This window comes from Dermacentor albipictus, chromosome 5, assembly GCF_038994185.2.
Source record: "Dermacentor albipictus isolate Rhodes 1998 colony chromosome 5, USDA_Dalb.pri_finalv2, whole genome shotgun sequence".
Taxonomy (NCBI): domain Eukaryota; kingdom Metazoa; phylum Arthropoda; class Arachnida; order Ixodida; family Ixodidae; genus Dermacentor; species Dermacentor albipictus.
In genome coordinates this window covers 73,249,516-73,267,612 of record NC_091825.1, presented here as the reverse complement: position 1 = coordinate 73,267,612, position 18,097 = coordinate 73,249,516, and the positions used below count along the sequence as shown (strand labels likewise).

The following is an 18,097-nucleotide window of genomic DNA, read 5'->3' as shown; positions in this document are numbered from 1 at the left end:
AACGCACAAGCTTCGGCCAATGTCTGTTGCTTATAAATAAAGTTTTACTGAGTGTACGAAAAGCAAAAGTGTGGTGAAATTGGTGGTCTTAAAACATATTTCATTCCCAATATTCCCAATTATTACCATTTATTCCTTACTATCCACTTCCTTACTAAGTTCACATGGCGCCTGGAAACTTCTGTGCTCAATTTACCCACCTATCTATATGGACCTTCGTTAACGATAAATGAAGAAACAAATGGAACGCTATCGTGGATAACATCAATGCAACGTCAAGGAAGCTATGTTGCATGCAAAACTGGGTGGGACCCTGTCATGCTAAATTTCTCGGGTAGTCTGTTTCGGACAGGGCTTCACTGGCCCTAATGAACACTGTTTCATTATATCGATCTTAAGAGAACATTACCTCTCGCTTTGTAAACACAGCGAATAACGCATAATGGTTACACTGCGCACATTCCTATCAATTACAAAAACCTTTATGTTGAGAGCTAGAGGCTATACAGACAAAACTTTCTGCGCACGTACGACCTCAAAAAAAGATAATAAACGGAAAGATAGCGAAGAAGCACACAGATTTCGGGCTATAAGTCAGCTTAAGTAATCCACTTCTGTCAAATAAGCAAGCAGAAATACGAGCTCAGGAACATCTCTCCTCTAATAGATATATCTTATGCTTACTACAGTCAAGGTGCCTATGGCACGGTTTTTCCGGCGGCCTTGCGTTCAATCATTACATTTTCTTGCAGCTCCAAGCAACAATAACGTTTATTGTTTTTCTTTTCGCGCGCCGCTTCCTTGTTCTGAATATCTGTTGCCGGACGCACGGAGAAAGATTGCTTTGCTCGTAGTAAACGCCAAGCGAAGTGTTCCGCAAGGAAAATTGCAGAAATCCAATTAGACGCCTGAGCTCCCTCGTTTCGCACGGCTCCCATCCGAGCGCAGTTGCCTATATTTCTTTCCGTTTGCTACGCGTTACAACAGGCCGCAACGTTACTGTGTCAAGTAAATTCTACAAAAAAATGTAATAAAAAGAAACAAATTGAACAAGTCCTTGCGAGCAGTCTGTGCCCACCGTAGCTGCCCTGCTCGAGTATGCACTAAATATTTTAGCTAGCTGTCGCTTTTTCTCAATCTAGCAGCCCAGAACAACACAAACATTCTTCGTCATGCGCAGCTCACACAGTTCACAGAATTAGGTTACAAACACACGAGGAGCCGGAGCGAATAGATAAGAAAATTAAGCGCGAATGGCAGCGAAAGCAGGCGCCAGTAATTAAATTATCCTTCATGGCAAGTCTCACGCTTTCATTTTAGCTTTTTTTTTTCTTGCGCGGGGGGTTCGCGCATGCCTTCGAACAAAGCCGAGCATCGCTGCATCCTGTTGATCTATCCCGCCGGGCATGTTTCGCACTCACTCTAGCAGTATATCGGAGCTAATCTTAAATCGAATCTTGACATTTCATGGCACATGAATAAAAGAGAGCAACAACAGTATGAATCTCCCGTGGAGCATTTATGGAGGAACAGCTCTTCACGCGATGGCCACGGCGATGCGAGCGGTGCTGGCGAAATGCTCAATGTCAGGAATGGAGAGAACACACGTGAGATTTGTTTTTGAGGCTATGTAAAATCAGGGGTGACTGCTGTTTAGACACGAACATGACACTTTCACTGTACACATATTGCACCAGCGCTCAGCTCCGTATGACAGGCACGCGAACGCTGCCTCACTGACGGACGCGATTGCCTTTGGAAACGTGGACGTTCTCCGAGATCTTATCCGCTATGTGGTGCGTGATGAGCTTCAACGGCTCACCTGTCCGCCTCGGCCCACGCTAGGTTCCATTTCTGCCCTTGTTAGGAACGAAGTGCAGCAAGCGATCCAAGGTCGCGTTCCAAGCAACAATGCGCTGCCTGTGACAGCACAGTTGCAGCGCACGTCGTATGCGGAAGTTTTGAGGCGAGTCCCTGTCCGCGCTCCGACCCATTTTGACCCCGCCACGTCTTACGCCGCGCCACGTCATGTTATAGGTCTACTGTTAAAACGGAGGTGTTACAAGCCACGGAGACTAACGAAGTGACCGCCGGAGCCCCCGACTGAACGTTTATTGTTGGCGTACAACTCAGTTATGTTGTTGAAGTTTCCGTGGCACTCCAGGCCCCTGTAGTGTATTTTTTTCTGTTGTTCTTGTAGTTGTTTCGTTGGCGTATATGCATTTTCCTGTAAATTCTACTCAAGCGCGCACTGACGCTGACACTTGTGTAACAATGTACGTCATACGTGTTCACATGATTATTTTGGTAGACATGAAAAGTTCGCGCTTCGGTTTCAGCTGCCTACTACAGAATGTTGAATAGTCCTATTCAACATTCTGTAGTAGCGTGACCTTCAGTGACCTGCCCTGCTCTGTGCGATCTGTACTGTATGTTCTACTTTATTCTTTAGATTTGACCTGTTGCCCTTCCTTTCCTCTTTCCTCCCCTCCTTCCTATCTTCCATTTCTGTGTGGCTGTCCTCTCCCTTCTGAAGAGTAGGCAGGCGTTGTGCCCCCTCCGGTGGCAGTTGCCAGCCTGCTTCTCGCTTTCCCTTTCCTGTTAATTGTATATATGTGTTCAAAACAAATAATACTAATAATATATAGTTCACGTGATGAAGGATCTGTGCAATGATATTTTCCTTATTTGAGCGCCAGAACGACAGATATTAAGGGAATTGACCGCAGATCCAGTGTCCACTTGCACACTGGTACACCACCAACTACGGTGTATACTAGCGCTTGTAGCTGCACTGCCCTGCTGAGAAAAACGCTCTGCGCAGATGAAAAAGTGGGGACCATTAAGCACGCCGCAACCTACGTGGCCCGGATTGGGGGATTAAGAAATTCACCGACAATTACGGTAGTCTCTAACGCGAAATCTGAACGCTGTGCTATACATGAAAAAAGGATGCTTGTCAATATTTCGCATTATGATTGTAGAGGTACACAACTTGTATTAGGAAGAGAACGCTGTGAGTAGACTAGCTGGCGTGGACAATCTGTCTCGCGCTGTTGAAAACCAGGAAGCGGAGCCGAAGTAGAGAAAGTCTTCTTCATTCGACGCTTGCTAAAAACAACTAAAAAAAATGCAGGCGCGCGCTCGGCTCCACGCTCGCTTCTAACTTCGTCTTCTTCTCTTCTTTTTCGGAGCATAATATTCAACAGCTCCCGGCCGAACAAGTTGCGTATGCTTGTTTCTTTTCAAGACGGAGCTTGTCCAGCAGGTTCTACGTGGTACCGCATCTGTGCCGGTCTCCGCAACGTGTTGCCACTAGAAGTGCGCACTTTGCATGAGCGAACTTTGCCGTCGGCAAAGCCGTCGGCACCATGAGCACTTTGTGTTCGTGGTGGAACCATTGCTGGCATGTCTTCCTGATGGGCGTAGGTGCCGCAGTGGAAGTCGTCGCAGCCACCATTGCTGACGTACTGCTGGTGCATGCGTCGGGTGTTATGTGACTGGCCTGCCCTGGCCCCGGCCCAGACAGCATTCCTAGCCCTCTAGGGGTTAAAGGTGGTGGCTGTTAGGGTGAAGGTAATTCCTTTTCAAGGCCTGGCGAGCTGTTGCGGGCGGCCATGGCTTGAGGCTGTCGTGGAAGTGGCATTCGCTCCACCTGGACAACAGGGGCCAGCGTGTGGTCGCTGCGTTTTAGTCTTTTCACCCCACTGCTGTGCCTCCCTGACAGTGCGGACCCAGATGAAGCCTTTGCTGTTGACGACGGGCGCCCGGTAGGCTCGCTCGAGTGTCGCAGGGCGGAAGACGATAACGTTGAAGACGACGATGAGGACGACAATGACAAGGATCTGTGCCCCGACGACTTCCCTACACCCGCCGGGTGGAGCACGCACGTGTCAGCAGTGTGGTCACCCCTACCAAAATTGTCGATGCTCCCATTCCGCTGCTCCAAGTGCTTTCGCAGAGCCTGTGGTTTTGTGACTTGCTTACATATTTCACACACAACTAAATAGATATCATCCCACGCTAGACAAAATCCGAAAAGTCCCATATCCTCTTTTCTTAATTTCATGGCATCGCTTTCTCTTTTCGCTGTCTCTGCCTCTGTATCATTTTCTTCGTTTTCTGGACTCTTGAAGCAGATAGTTTCGGCCCAAGAATTCCATGACTGTTCTTGAGTAGCCGACACACTATTGGTGGCCTCCAGTCTGTGAAGATCTTTCAATAGTTTGGCAGTAGAAGGGTATTTGTCTTCTAGTTGTAAGCGGTGTCGCAGAGTTGCAGCAAGGAGAAAGGTACTCCTGCAGGCACCAAAAGGAACCCTTGTGATGCGCAGTTCGTTAATATTGGAAGATCCTTCTTCAAACCAGAAGTAACGAAACGTGTCTCGGTCTTGTTCAGCCAGCGATATTTGAAGAAACGCTTTTTCGATATCGGCGGAAATTATAATCTTGAAGCTGCGAAACTTCAGCCGTAAGTCGATGATGTTGGGATTCAAATTCGGTCCTGTCCACAAGATGTCGTTGAGTGAAGGTAACTCCGGAGCATGAGAAGAGGCGTCGGATACCACCCGTACTTCAGTCGTAGTTCTGTCACATCGCACTACTGCTCGGTGTGGCATATAGTACGTGATATGTTCACTCGTACTGTCCATTGGGACCTTCTCAGCGTAGTCTTTGTTATAGTAGCTCCTAATGGCAGTGTCATATTCCTTCTGAAACTCTGGTTCTCGATGTAGTGTTCTCTGCAAGGTCTTCAACCTCTTTAACGTGATATCCCGGTTATCTTTAGGTTGGGAACAATTGCTGCGCCACGGCAGTTCAACTTTATCGCGACCATTGTTTCTAATAGTCGTTTCCACGAAGTTATTCAGGACGCGTTCGTCATCTTTCGAAAGTCTGTCTTCGTTAGTCAGTCCCAGATGTTCTATTTCCCAGGAAGACCTCAGTTGCTGGGAAACATTGTCTTCCTTGAGCCATATGTTGAAGTTCCTTACGGTTTCCGGCTTGTAGAACTTAGGTGGACTTCTGGCATCTCCATGAAGTGTCCATCCTATGACAGTTTCGATGGCGGTCAAGGAGTCGTCCAGTCGATGAATTCTTCCGCTGACAAGCAACCAGTAATAGTCGGCACCTATAAGGATGCTTATTCCAGGCTCAGGCGATACTTGAACTGCGTTGACGTCAGCCAAACGTAAGTTCTTGCTTTTCAACTTTGCAAGTACATTTGTATCTCTCAATGCTGACAAGTCACTGCATATTTCGGGAACTTCTATCGCCTCTACTTCTAGTGAGTTTGAGGCGTACTGGCTATGCAGCGTGACACTCGTACTCTCCTATAATATTTCCGCGGTGCTGAAACGTTTCCAAATCCCGAGATTGTGAGCTGCTCTTCGGCTAACACAGTGGCTTTCAGCTTCCTAGACAATTCTTCCGTGATGAAGCTGCGTTGACTGCCACCATCAATTAACATTCTTACAAAGCATCTGCTTCCAGTGCCCACAGCCCAAACTTGCGCGGTCTGCAGAAGAATTGTGCACTTTATCGAGTCTGTTGACGAGCTGGAAACAGTTGTCTGCGTTTCCGTATTTTTCTGCTTCCATTTCGGGTCGCACATTGTGGAGATATGTCGCCCTTTGCATTTCGCACAGCTTAGTCTCTTCCAGTTTCGGCATTCCTTAGCTTTGTGAAATTGTCTAGCGCAGCGGAAACAGCATCCTAATTTCCGTAGTTTCTCTTTCTTTTCGTCTAATGTTAGTTCCGTTGTGCAGACATCCACCGAGTGATTTTTGTCTCCGCATAATATACAACTCTCTGGAGTCAGTTTCACGGTTAGCATAGATGCAGAACCTTGGAAATGCTCATTAGATTGTCGTTTTGCTGTTGAGGCTTGTTCTCTCTTGTCAGAAGTCATCATTATAGTCTGTTCTCGGCTTCTTACTTCAAGGCTCAAGAAGTCTAGAAGACCAGACATTTCATTTAGCCTGTCACTAGTAACGCCTGTATTTGTCGAAGACAAGATGCGCTGATTATAACGGAGTACCATTTCTTGCGGAAGATCTTGTATTATAGCAGTTTTCAGAAGCACTCCATATTCTTTTTCTTCGACACCAAGGTTATGCAGGGATCTCACGCGAGTCTGCACTTCTTCATGCAACTTTTGAAGCCCTTCGGAATCTTCGCAAGAACGAACTTTACGTAGGTTTAGAAGGCGACGCATGTGGTCGTTAACAATCAGTGACTTCTGACCGAATCTTTCTTTGAGAAGTTCTATAGCTGTGCTATAGCTCTCGTTAGTTGTCGACAGGCCACTGATGACACCTTCCGCTTTACCCATCAAGTAGCTCCGAAGATATTTCAATTTGTCTACGTCTGTAATATATCGGTTCTGGTGAATAGTACACTCAAATTGATCCCAAAATTCTGGCCATTTAATGGGGTCACCATGAAACTTCGGCATATCGAGCTTCGGTAGCTTAACGTGTGCGCATGCTTGACGAAAGTCATCGTGAGATTCGCGCGTAGTCGTTGTTTGCTGATCGGATAAAATGCATTCAGCGCGGGATTTCGCGAGGACGATAGATTCTTGATACTGTCCGACGCTTTCAAGCTCATCCTCAAGGTTATCATCCGTAACATGCTCTTCTACTTGGCTATCAAGGTCCGTAAGCATAGTTTCCTTTATCTTCAGTAGGTTAAGATGGTCGGTCAGCTCACCATATGGCGTTGGTTCCGTCTGCATAAGAGTTGTCATGTCGTTGATGATCCTGGTGACCGCCGCTCGAACGGTAGCACGCTTCCGTCGTATTCTTTCCATGTCGTCACGTCGGGAATGGTAGGCCTCGTGATGACGTGGATTGTTCTTCGATTCTGTCGCAGCGTCGTCGCGTTGATCGCGTCGGTCGGTTGTCCTCTTCAGGTAGTTCGCTTCATCGTTAGGGGTCTTCAACTGTAGGTCTGATATCCTGGTCACGGCACCATTTGTTGAAAACCAGGAAGCGGAGCCGAAGTAGAGAACGTCTTCTTTATTCGACGCTTGCTAAAAACAACTAAAAAAAATGCAGGCGCGCGCTCGGCTCCACGCTCGCTTCTAACTTCGTCTTCTTCTCTTCTTTTTCGGAGCATAATATTCAACACGCGCGGACCATCGCAAACGGGCGAAGTGTGGCATGACTGCCTGGCTAGTCGGGAGATCGCGAGAGACCGCGCATATGAGACGCGTAGGCGTGATTCACAGCAGCCGCAGCAGACGGACCTCCGCTCACGCAGCGCTTTGTTTCCATGCAGACGACGCAGGCTGTTCTGGTGCTATATCGTAGCCATCGTCACCGCAGAGCCCTTCTTGCGCGGTACTACACTTTTCTTACGCTTTCGTTCCATCAACGACGCGAGCGGCCATTCGTCGTGGGGAACTGGTGCCCCCATTGTCAACGGCAACAACACCCAAGGGAGCTTCACATCGAGCCTTACTCGTAGCAGCTCGTCATCGTCCCTTGCAGGAGCAATGATTCCCGTCACACATGCCGGTACCGCGGACTGACCTCAGCAGATGACGCCGTGGGCGAGCGTAGCCCCTTCCCCCCTCTCTCACGCCACCCTGGTCCCCCTTCAGAAGCACAGGTGAGATTGCCCGCGCAGCTGTCGATGCCGTGGCCGGCGTGAAATCAGCGCATGCGCAGGCAGTTTCTCCCCCGCTCCTCCTCCGCTTTCCCTCTCGCGCTCTCTTGTTTCATCTCTCGCAGCGCACCGCGTTCGTTTTCATTTTCGCTTCATTTTTTGGCATTTTTCGAGATATAACGCCGAGACACGCCGACGCTCAGTGCGGGAGCAGGTGCCTATAAGCTGCGCTCTATAAGAAAGGAGACGTGAAATTTGCGGCGTCGGTGCCGATGGCCAGTCACCAAACAGATGGCTGTCTCGCCCGAAGGGCGACGCACCGACTGCGATAGCAAGGTTTAGCGTTTGTCCTGAACTTCTAGGATGGCGTTCTAACTATACGCGAGTCTGGTTTACACGGACGCATTATACGTGCCACGGCGGCCGCATTTCAATAGGGGCAAAGTGCAAAAACATTCGTTTACTTAGATCTAGGTGACGTTAAAGAACATCCAAATTATTCTGGAGTCCCCTACCACGGCTTGCCTCATAGTCAGATTGTGTTCTTGGCACGTAAAACTCCATAATTTAATTTTTACTTACCTAAATTTATCCTTTCGCTCGGCGTTCTAAGAGGCATATTGAGAGGGCTCACTAAGTCGTGTAGAGTAGCCATATTCCACCTTACTCAAACCTGTGCTTATGACGAGTTATAAAGCCTGAAAGCGTGTATTTATTGCAGGAATTTTACGTTTATTCGACTGTGGTGCCTCTGCATTCGACACGTACAGTCCATGAATGTCGTGAAAAGACTAGGACAGCAAGACAGAGGGATGCTAGTTCGGCCCACCCATTTTAGCCACTGCCGCAAGGTATCAGTAAGTGCTAGCACAGGGAACACTTACGGCTATAGCTACACTACACTAGCATGAGTTAAGCACGTAAGCTTTGCAATGCGTGAGTGAATTTAAGTTCTATGTTCGCTTGCGTAATTTACGTACTCTGGTACCCATACATTTTCTACAGCACCCACAACACGTGTCACGTTCTCCACCGCAGCTGCGTTGTCGACACAGCCTGCCCTAATTTTTTTTTCATGTGGGGTGTATGTGCTTGAAATAATATTATATTGTTTGGTGTGTGTGTGTGAAAACTTTTATTGTACTGAGGTCCGGAGGCTCGACTTCTCAAGCCAAGGCGGGCCGCTCCCACGTTGGCACTGTCAGGCCAAGCCTTTCAGCGACATCATGGGCCCTCTGGACTGCCCTTAGTTGGTCCTGAAACAATGGGCTTTGAATCCTTTTCTCCCACTGTGTCCATTCTTCAACGAGGTTGGGGAGAGTCGCGGGACACCCCTCCAGCATATGTCTGATTCCAATGATGCCATTACAATCATTGCATTCCATATTAATCTCCCTCTCTGGATATATTTTATTAATGATGTACGGTGTGGGATATGTACCCGTTTGCAATAAGCGCAGTGAGACTGCCGGAGCCCTGTTCAGTTTTGAATGTGGCAATGGGAATTGTCTGCGTCCTAAATAGTAATGTTTGGTAACATCATTGTATGTTAATAAATGATCTCTGGATTCCCTCGCTTGATGGTGAACGGCTCGGTTGTGACTGTCACGGTTAGCAAGTCCTCGTGCCAAGTCATGAGCAACCTCATTGAGGTTTATCCGAGTCTCGTCCACTTTCCCCATATGCGCAGGAAACCATCGGATTTCAGTTGTCATAATCACAATGTTTTCAAAAAGTTTAGCTGCAACTCCAGCTACGTAGCCTTTATCAAAACACTTTACAGCGGTTTTCGAATCACTGTAAATGAAGGCCCACTTATTAGACCTGATGGCTAGAGCAATTGCCGCTTGTTCCGCCACCGTGGGGTCCTTGGTAAAAATTGTGAGAGCGTCTTGCACCTTCCCTTGATAATTTGCTACAATGGCCGTATAGGCTTATTTACCGTTCACCCAGGCGGCATCAACTATAGCTGCCAGTTGGTTCTGCTGCTCTATTTCCTTCAAGAGTGCTTTAGCTCTTGCCTTTCTCCTTTCGACATTATATTCTGGATGCATGTTTCTGGGGAGAGGGTTGGTTCTGATCTTGCTCCTAACTTCAGTCATTAATTCTACTTCAGCCTCTATTGGACTCCTCGATGTATTCAGTTCTGCACCTATTGCCTGTAATATGTTCCTGCCAGCTCGTGACTTTGTCAATCTTTCGTGCTGCGCTAGCTGTTGGGCCTCCGCAATTTCTTGCATTGTATTGTGCACCCCTAGACTCATGAGTTTGTCGGTTGCAGAGTTACTGGGTATACCTAGGGCTACTTTAACGAGCTTCCTGAGCATCACATTAAGTTTGTTAAGTTCTGCCTGCTTCCATTTGAATAATCCAGCCACATAAGTGAAGTGACAGAGAGCAAAGGCATGAATTATCCTCAAAGCGCTGTCTTCTCCCAGGCCTCTATGTCTATTGGTAATTCTCCTTAGTAACCTAATGACCTCATCTGTTTTATTCGAGATATGTTGTATTGTTCTGTAGTTAGTATTGTTTCCGTCTATGTGATACCCAAGAACCTTGATTTTTTCAACTAGCCTGATTGCGGATCCTTCATGAGTATATAAGCACACTCTTGGCTCATCTTCCGGAATGTAACCTCTTGGTTTACGACCTTTTCTGCGATGTTTGATGATTAAGAGTTCTGATTTGGCTGCCGAGCATTTCAACCCCATGGCTTTCAGTGTGTTCTCTACAACGTATAAACTTTCCTGTAATCTGTTCTCTGTCTGTCCTATATTGCCCTTGGCACTCCATATAGTTATGTCGTCGGCATATATCACATAACGTATACCCTCAATTTTCTCCAGATTTCTTGCAACCTTGGACATTGCTAAATTGAATAGCATGGGTGAGAGCACAGCCCCTTGTGGAGTGCCCTTATTTCCCAAATTCTTATCTTCTGATTTAAGCTCACCCAGCATGAGTTGTGCAGTTCTATTTCTAAGAAAGTCCCTAATCATGTTAAAGAGTCTCTTACCCAAACCCATCTCCGAGAGAACGTCAAGTATTGCCTTATGCTTTATACGATCAAAAGCTTTTTCCACATCCAATCCCAAAAGAGCTTTCGTATGCGCTGGGCTAGCCTGTATAAGTTGATGTTTGATCAGCAGCATAGCATCCTGAGTTGACAGCCCTGGACGAAAGGCGATCAAGTTGTATGGGAGGATCTCGTTCTGCTCAACGTATTTCGTGAGGCGATTTAGGATGACATGTTCCATAGCTTTGCCTAGACATGACGTTAAGGAAATAGGACGGAGGTTGTCCAGAGTGAGTTGTTTGCCTGGCTTTGGTATGAGGATAGTATTGGCCACCCTCCATTCCTCTGAGTATACCCCTTTTCTCCAACATTCATTGAAGTGTTCAGTTAGATAATAGATTGATGCATCATCTAGATTTCTTAACATCTTGTTAGTTATTCCGTCAGGTCCAGCCGCCGATCTACCATTAAGACTGTGAAGAGCGGCCCTCACTTTACTCTCAGTGAAGTCCCGGTCAAGTTCTTCACAAATGCCTCCCGTATACTCGGGGCTCTCCTCTCCTTCGTTTGGTTGTTTAAGTGGGAGATATTTGGCTGCGAGACTATCCATGATATCTTTCTCTGTTTTATCTTGGCTTTCCTGATGAACCAACTTAGCTATAGCTGTTCTCTTGCTTGTCCTTGTTTCATTCTCGTTGAGCAAATGCTTGAGGAGGTTCCAGCTACCTCCATGTTTGAGTCTACCATCAGCCGAATTACAGATCTCATCCCACTTTTGCTTCACGAGGGTCTTCGAATGATCATCAATTTCTCTGTTTAATTGCGCTATTTTTTTTTCTTAGCCTTCTGTTAAGTCTCTGCGTTTTCCATCTCTGTAATATAGCCTGTTTGGCCTCAATCAGATGCGCCAGCCTGCTGTCCATAGCTTCAATATTTTCCTCGGTCCTGATTTCTTTAGTGGCCTCCTTGACGTCCTCTCTGAGCTGGATGACCCATGTCTGAAGGGGCTCCTGCACGGCATGTGGAGGCCCCACTGTCCCTCTGTTCGCCCTAATTTTTCTGAAGTGATCCCAATCAGTGAATTTGAAGATTCTTGTTTCCTGTCTCGGTATGCGTATGGTTATGTGTATGATGTAATGATCGCTTCCGAGATCCAAGTTTGAATTTTCCCAATTAGCTCCTCTTGAATTGTTCACAAAAGTAAGATCTGGCGTGGAGTCCCTGCTTGTGGAAGTGCCACAACGGATGGGATACGCAGGATCAGTAATCAAGCATAATCCCAGATCCATGGCAATACTCCATAGCTCCTCTCCTTTCTTTGTGTTCCAAGCGTATCCCCATGTATGATAGGGAGCATTAAAGTCCCCTCCAATAATGAGAGGGGAGTTTTTGGCAACCGAAAGCACCTTGTTGAAGAATGCTCTAAACCTTTGTCTCATGTCGTTAGGACTGCTGTAAATATTCAAGCAGAAAATGCTTTGCGTCTTACCTCTGTTTCTTTTAAGTATAATCTCAACTAGAATAAATTCAAAGCTGGAATGTCTAAGGTGAATCTCATGCTCAATGTACGGCAACTTTTTGTCAATGAGGGTCGCCAACCCCCTCCCCATTCTTTTGTCTCTACATATAACTTTGTACCCAGTGAGCATAATTTCGTCCGCTAAGGTTTCCTGCAGCATAATTACCTTTGGCCTGGCCTCAGATGACCTGATCACCTGTTGCAGTGCTGCTTTTTTGTGTTGGAACCCACGACAATTCCATTGCCACACGTTAAATCCATGATTACTGTCCATTGTTATTAGGTGAGGATGCCTTTCTATTACCTGCTATTTTCCTCTTTGCGATGGCCCCCGACAATCCAGGAATGGACTTTATACTATCCGCCTCCGATGGCAGATACTCATCGTCGTCATCCCCTCGCGCCTCCATTTTCCTAAGTCTTTTCTCTGCCGTTAGCCTCCATTTCCACAATTTGTCCACTTTAAAGTTGGTCGTTTCTACTGTCTCTCTTAACGCTTTAATTGCCTCTTTTATTTCACTGAGGGCTGAGAAGACTGAATCACCCTCGGAACTCACCGCTCTCTTTTTAGGGGCAGGGGAGCTGGATTCCCCTGGATCGTTGCTTTTGCTCACAGGTCTATCTATCTCTACACTAGCAGGGCTTGACTGCTCTTTTTTACGAAGCTCTATTACCTGCCTGGTCAATTCTTCATTAGCTTTTCTTAAAGAGGCTACTTCTTTAATTAATTGCTCTATTCTGGCATCATTGTCATCACCCACAGCCGCCGAGGCGCCCCCAGCAACCCTCGCCATACCTTTGACTTTGTCAGCCCAGGTGGTTCCTGGCGTCGTCTTCTCGCCAGGGATTGAGTCTCTTTGCACGAAGTGCACCTGCGCGTCCCTTGACTTGGAGTGCCTTCTCTCCCTGGATAGCGAACGATGCCTGGATCTGGTGCGACTCCTGGAGCGCGAGTGCTCCCTGTCCTCGGGGCGATGGTTGGGCGCCAGCTGATGCGCCTCCGACTGCGCTCTTGTTGACGACCGAGTCCTGTTGCGCTCTCTTCGACGGAGTCGTACGACGTAAGGGACTTGAAATCTTTTCTTACAAAATTTGTCGCCGGTAGGGTGATCGCCGTCACAAAATTTACACCTAGGTACACACACATGTTCATCTCCTGGGTTGCGAGTTCCACAACCTCTGCACTGAACAAAGTCAGGTGTTGGACACACATCAGAGCGGTGCCCGACCCTTCCGCAGGTGAAGCAGACGTCGAATTGCTTCCTGTAAAGGTAGCATCTCACTAGTGTGGATCCATACCTGACAAAATTGGGCACTTTGAGTCCATCGAAAAGTACTATGACCGATTCCGACGTCTTGATGCGCTTAGCAGCCAGGGCAAGCGGGTTCAAGTCATGCACGATATTTCTTGTTATCATAGCTTGGGAGTCTCTGATGTCCACTCTTCGGATGACGCCTTTGCATGTGGCATGTGGTGCCGCTTCGTATGCATTTACCTCGTATTCCGCTGCCATGATCTTGAAAGACTTGATTCTGACGTACTTCGCAGCATGTTCGGGCTTAGGTGTGCTGACTACGATGATATTTTGAGTGAAGTTTGGGCAGACAACATCTTCACGGGCCTCGTCTTCCGTTAGGCCGGACGCCTCAATGACTGCAGAACCAATCGTGGTGGTGCTCACCTTGTTCAAATTGAGCCCTCCTCGAGGCCGTATAATGATCTTGCTGTGCTCCTCAGGCAGTTGAGGCATTCTCAAAGCTCTGATAACCCGATTCTTAATCATTCCACCGACGGCGGTTTTCTTGGCGCCATGATCTCGCTGACTGCGTGGCAATGTGCTCTCCTCATCCACAGCCTTTGTGCTAGCTTGTGATCTTCGGCCAGCCACGACTTGCCAGCCGAAGTCTTCCTGAGCATTGTTTCTTTCATTTCCAGAAAAATCATCTTCCATGCTTGTATCCGCCATGCCTGCGGGCAGGTGGGCTTACTAGGCCCAACAAGGGCCCTACTCCTCACTGAGCTTAGCTCCGCTAAGCTCAAGTCGGCGTCTAGGAGCAGAAAAGGTTCTGTGAAATTGTGAAAATAGGAGCCCCACCTCGAATCTTGGTCTCAGTCGATTCGCCGTCGCTTCGTGGATCCAGTGGTATGCTTCTTTTCGTTGTACTCTCAAAATTGGCGAGCGCAGCATGGAAAAAGAAACGGAGCCGATGCTTCCACGTCTGCACTGCTCGGCGCTTCTTCTTCTTCCGCCATATTGTTTGGTGCATAACTAGTGTTTTTATGTATTTGCATTTAGAACTACTCGAAATACACCGTTTTAACGCTGAACGTTAATTTCTGCTCAGTTAAAGTATGCTGCTATACTAATTTAGTAGCTTACTGTGTAGGCCATACACACCACTACACACTGAAGGTTTCTATGCCGGGCCTTGTGACTAGGCATCGCGGGCATTAAGATTTATTGTATGTCTTGTCACCCACAAACCGTTGTAGCCTCTTAAATATTAGGCATGAATATTACGGTCGCGCACTTTCTTGGTACACCAGTACACCCCCATGCTACAAGTCAAGATTGTCAGGTTGCACGGCACATACATTTTTTGTTATAGCCCATCCGGTAAAAGCTTCATGTTTGCCGATGCAATCAAGCCGTACATTAAATACGCCCTTCTTATTGTAATATAGATTCGAAACGTACTGGTCGGAGCAAGACGAAATTGCGAGCCCATGGTGCTTGCCAGTGCAGAATACGGAACGCGCACGACAACAAAACAAAAATAAAAAAGCACAACACCTAGACAGAGCACTCTATGTTTCAACTTTTCTTTTGTCTGTGCGTTCCATTGTATTCTGTGCATTCTTCAGTGAAGGCGCCATGCACAATAATAAAATAAGCACTAACGACGGTGACTTTTTCATGAATCAGTATTAGGTAATTACGCATAAGGACCTGGTAGATACAGACGTGCTAAAGGAACCCTGATAAGAAACATTGAGTTGCATTAGTTAATTACCTTTCTGCAATACCAAACTGAAGCCCCTCTTACCGTGAGAAGGGGCTCGTTGAGCCACTAAAAAAAGGCAAAAACTAAAGAATGGTTAAGCACACACACACCGAGTGCGCTAAGTACCGCCATGTGCGACTGTTAATGCACACAAAAGCGGTGCAAGCGGAAACGAACTCGCCCAGGTATTACGGCGCAGAACTGTGCCGATACCGCTTCCTTAAATAGGATATAAAGTGCGGCACTCTATGTGCACCTAAAGCGACGCCACGTTAACGGATGCCTGCAAGACCTGCGTTTGAAAGGAAACGCTATTACGGGTGCGAAACTAACAGCAGAGGAAACCGGAACACAATTATCCGCAGCAGATCGCAGGCGAATGGCGCAGCAGGAAATTACTTCCGCGTCTGCTGTCGCACGCACGTTGTAACAGTTGGCAGCGAACCATGACAAGGAAGCTGTACAGCTTTAGCGCGGACGAGAGCAAGTAGTCCTTACATAATTGTCGCGATCTTCGAGGAGTATTTTTAGTTACTTGGATGCAGGTCCCCGTGTATTTAGAAATAAAAAACCTATACCTAGGGCATTTTCACACCGTTCTACAGCGACACACACATTATATATACTGTTGCACCGGAGTAGCACTCGCATGTTATGAAAGAAAGAAAAAGACGCAAACAGCAGCGCCTTAGAGCAATAGATATTTTTCTTTTATTTCTTTTAACTAAGTTGGGCCTGGGGACTATATAGCAAATCTGCTCCAATTCTCTTCTCTTTCACGCTTCTTCAGCAGCTGCACTTGTTTCACGTTGCCACTATGGTCGGCCGATCGTAATGGGTAGAGAAGTAAGAATATAATCACGAGAAAGAAAACGCTAATGCAATACCTTGCTTGCTCTGTATTTATTATGAATAACTTACAAGTGCCAAATTTGCACGCTCTCTAACGATTCAGCGCTAAATTATAAGTACAAACACGATACGCACTCTCAAGGCCACATAAAAAATTTACTCACTTCCATGTTTATTAGGCTACAAGGTCGTACGTGTGACCAATCTGTCTGTGAATTTACGCAGCACCATTCACGATGTTGCTTTCTTTTTTGAAATATGGTTATTCCCTTTCTCATTCAATGCATGGCTGCAGAGCACGACGTAGCAGGTATATCTGACCGGCATCTGTTGTAACTTGAATTCTTGAATGTCACTTCTAAACCATGCGGGACGTGCACAACTACGTTTGCTGGCTTAATTAGGCTGCATATGAACACAGGCGCGTGCTGGCCTACTAGTGTGCACATTTGTCACACCTTATCTCAAAACGCCAAGCACTGACCGCAATGTCACAGGACACACCACTTCCGTGACACCTAGCTCCTGCAGTAATCTCAACGTCATTAATCTGCTAAAGCGACAGGTATCATAAATACCAATGAACCAGTGAAGCAGCAGGTGCTTTGCTGGGGAAATCTGCACGGGGAAAACACCCACCGCTTTGATCTGAGTGGCGAGTGAGAGACCGTAGGGCCAGGCAGCGCGCCCTGGGTCGCACGTCGCGTCGTGCCTGGGCTCCAGGTTTCGGCTCCTGCTGAGCGTCTGCAGGCCACGGGCAAACGACAGCACGGCGTCGTGGGCGAGGGCTGCGCCCGACTGCACGCAACAATGCAGCGAAGGGTGAGGAGGAGCCACGAATCGTCATTTCATGCGCCACTATACCAAGAGCGCATTCGTGGCGAAAATAGTGCAGTTGACAAGGGCGAGCGACGGTACGACAGGTGCGCCCTCTCGATAGTCTCGGCTTTTTCCCTACGGGTACTACATCTCTGATGCCCAACGTATAGCTTATTCTACTCCCAATTCGAAACTCAAAATTCGCACTTAAACACGCGTAGCACCACTCGTAAAGTATAGTAGCGTTTTTATTACGCTGGAGCGTTGTTTCAGCTGGGGGTTGTTTAAAAAATCTGTTACTAAATATTTCTCACTATCGTAATTAGGTTTTCTTCGTCAAAAATGTTTGGTTGTCTTTGTGTGCGTGCGTGTAAAAAATATATTCTCCGTGGCCGAAAAACCCAAAGTTGTTTCAAGTTTGCTTTTATGTGAAATGGAATTTGAGCATTCCAGTTAACCAAATAGCTCAAGCGAATACCTTACTGAGTAATGATTCATAACGCTGAATAAATTCCGTAGAAGGGAAATGCAATAGCTTGAGACACTTCTCACCACGAATGGCATTCAGAACATTCGAAAAAGCATGTTTTAGGTGGGCGACGATAATGCCTTTCTCCACGTAAACGTCACCAAATACGGACTACAAGTTTCTTTTTTTGGAAGTGGTAATCAATGGCAGCATTGTAATTGTTAAAACTAGTCTATTTGAATTCACACAAAGTTCAAGTCTTCGCCCAGTGATTTTATTTCGCGTCATTTCCACACATTGCGTGCATTATCCAACTCCTCCTTTGGCTGCAAGTGCCGTAGTCTCGTCACTAGATGCAATTCAGAGCTGCCACAAGAGCCTCCCCCTACCCCTTTCTCATCTTCGCACAGCTCAGTAATAATTTATGCAATAATTATGGAAGGCATTTGAAGTGTGAGCTAAGCATGAGCTCTGGTACCGTTTAAATGGCGAACATACGGATGAGAGCACCACTTTTTTTTTTTTTCAAAGTGAGAAAACTACGTAAATAATTGAGGCGCAGTAAAGCTACCCATAAAACGTTACCTGGTTAACTTCATAAACGCTCTTTCTTCTGGTCCTTCAGCAGCACACGTAAGTGTTGGAAAGGAGAGCAATTATGCAGGTTCCGGGAGGCGCTTCCGGTCGTGATAATGCTACCTTTCCACGTGGAGTCAGTTTGCAGTGATCACGTTGCTACTTGACCCGAGAAGAAAACCGGACTTCTTTCGACGTAAAAAAAAGTGCCCGCACATTCCGCCTTC

At 46.9% G+C, this 18,097-nt stretch overlaps 1 protein-coding gene across 2 annotated transcripts in view; it reads right to left on the bottom strand.

Annotated features, from left to right (window-relative positions):
• The window catches only part of LOC135899727 (glutamate receptor ionotropic, kainate 2-like), a 244,053-nt gene that overhangs the window by 36,384 nt on the left and 189,572 nt on the right, over nt 1-18,097 (bottom strand). For both annotated transcript variants that reach the window (XM_070538452.1, XM_065429051.2), the window contains exon 7: nt 16,646-16,804. In XM_070538452.1, the coding sequence (XP_070394553.1) occupies nt 16,646-16,804 (159 nt within the window). The remainder of the gene's footprint in view (nt 1-16,645; nt 16,805-18,097) is intronic.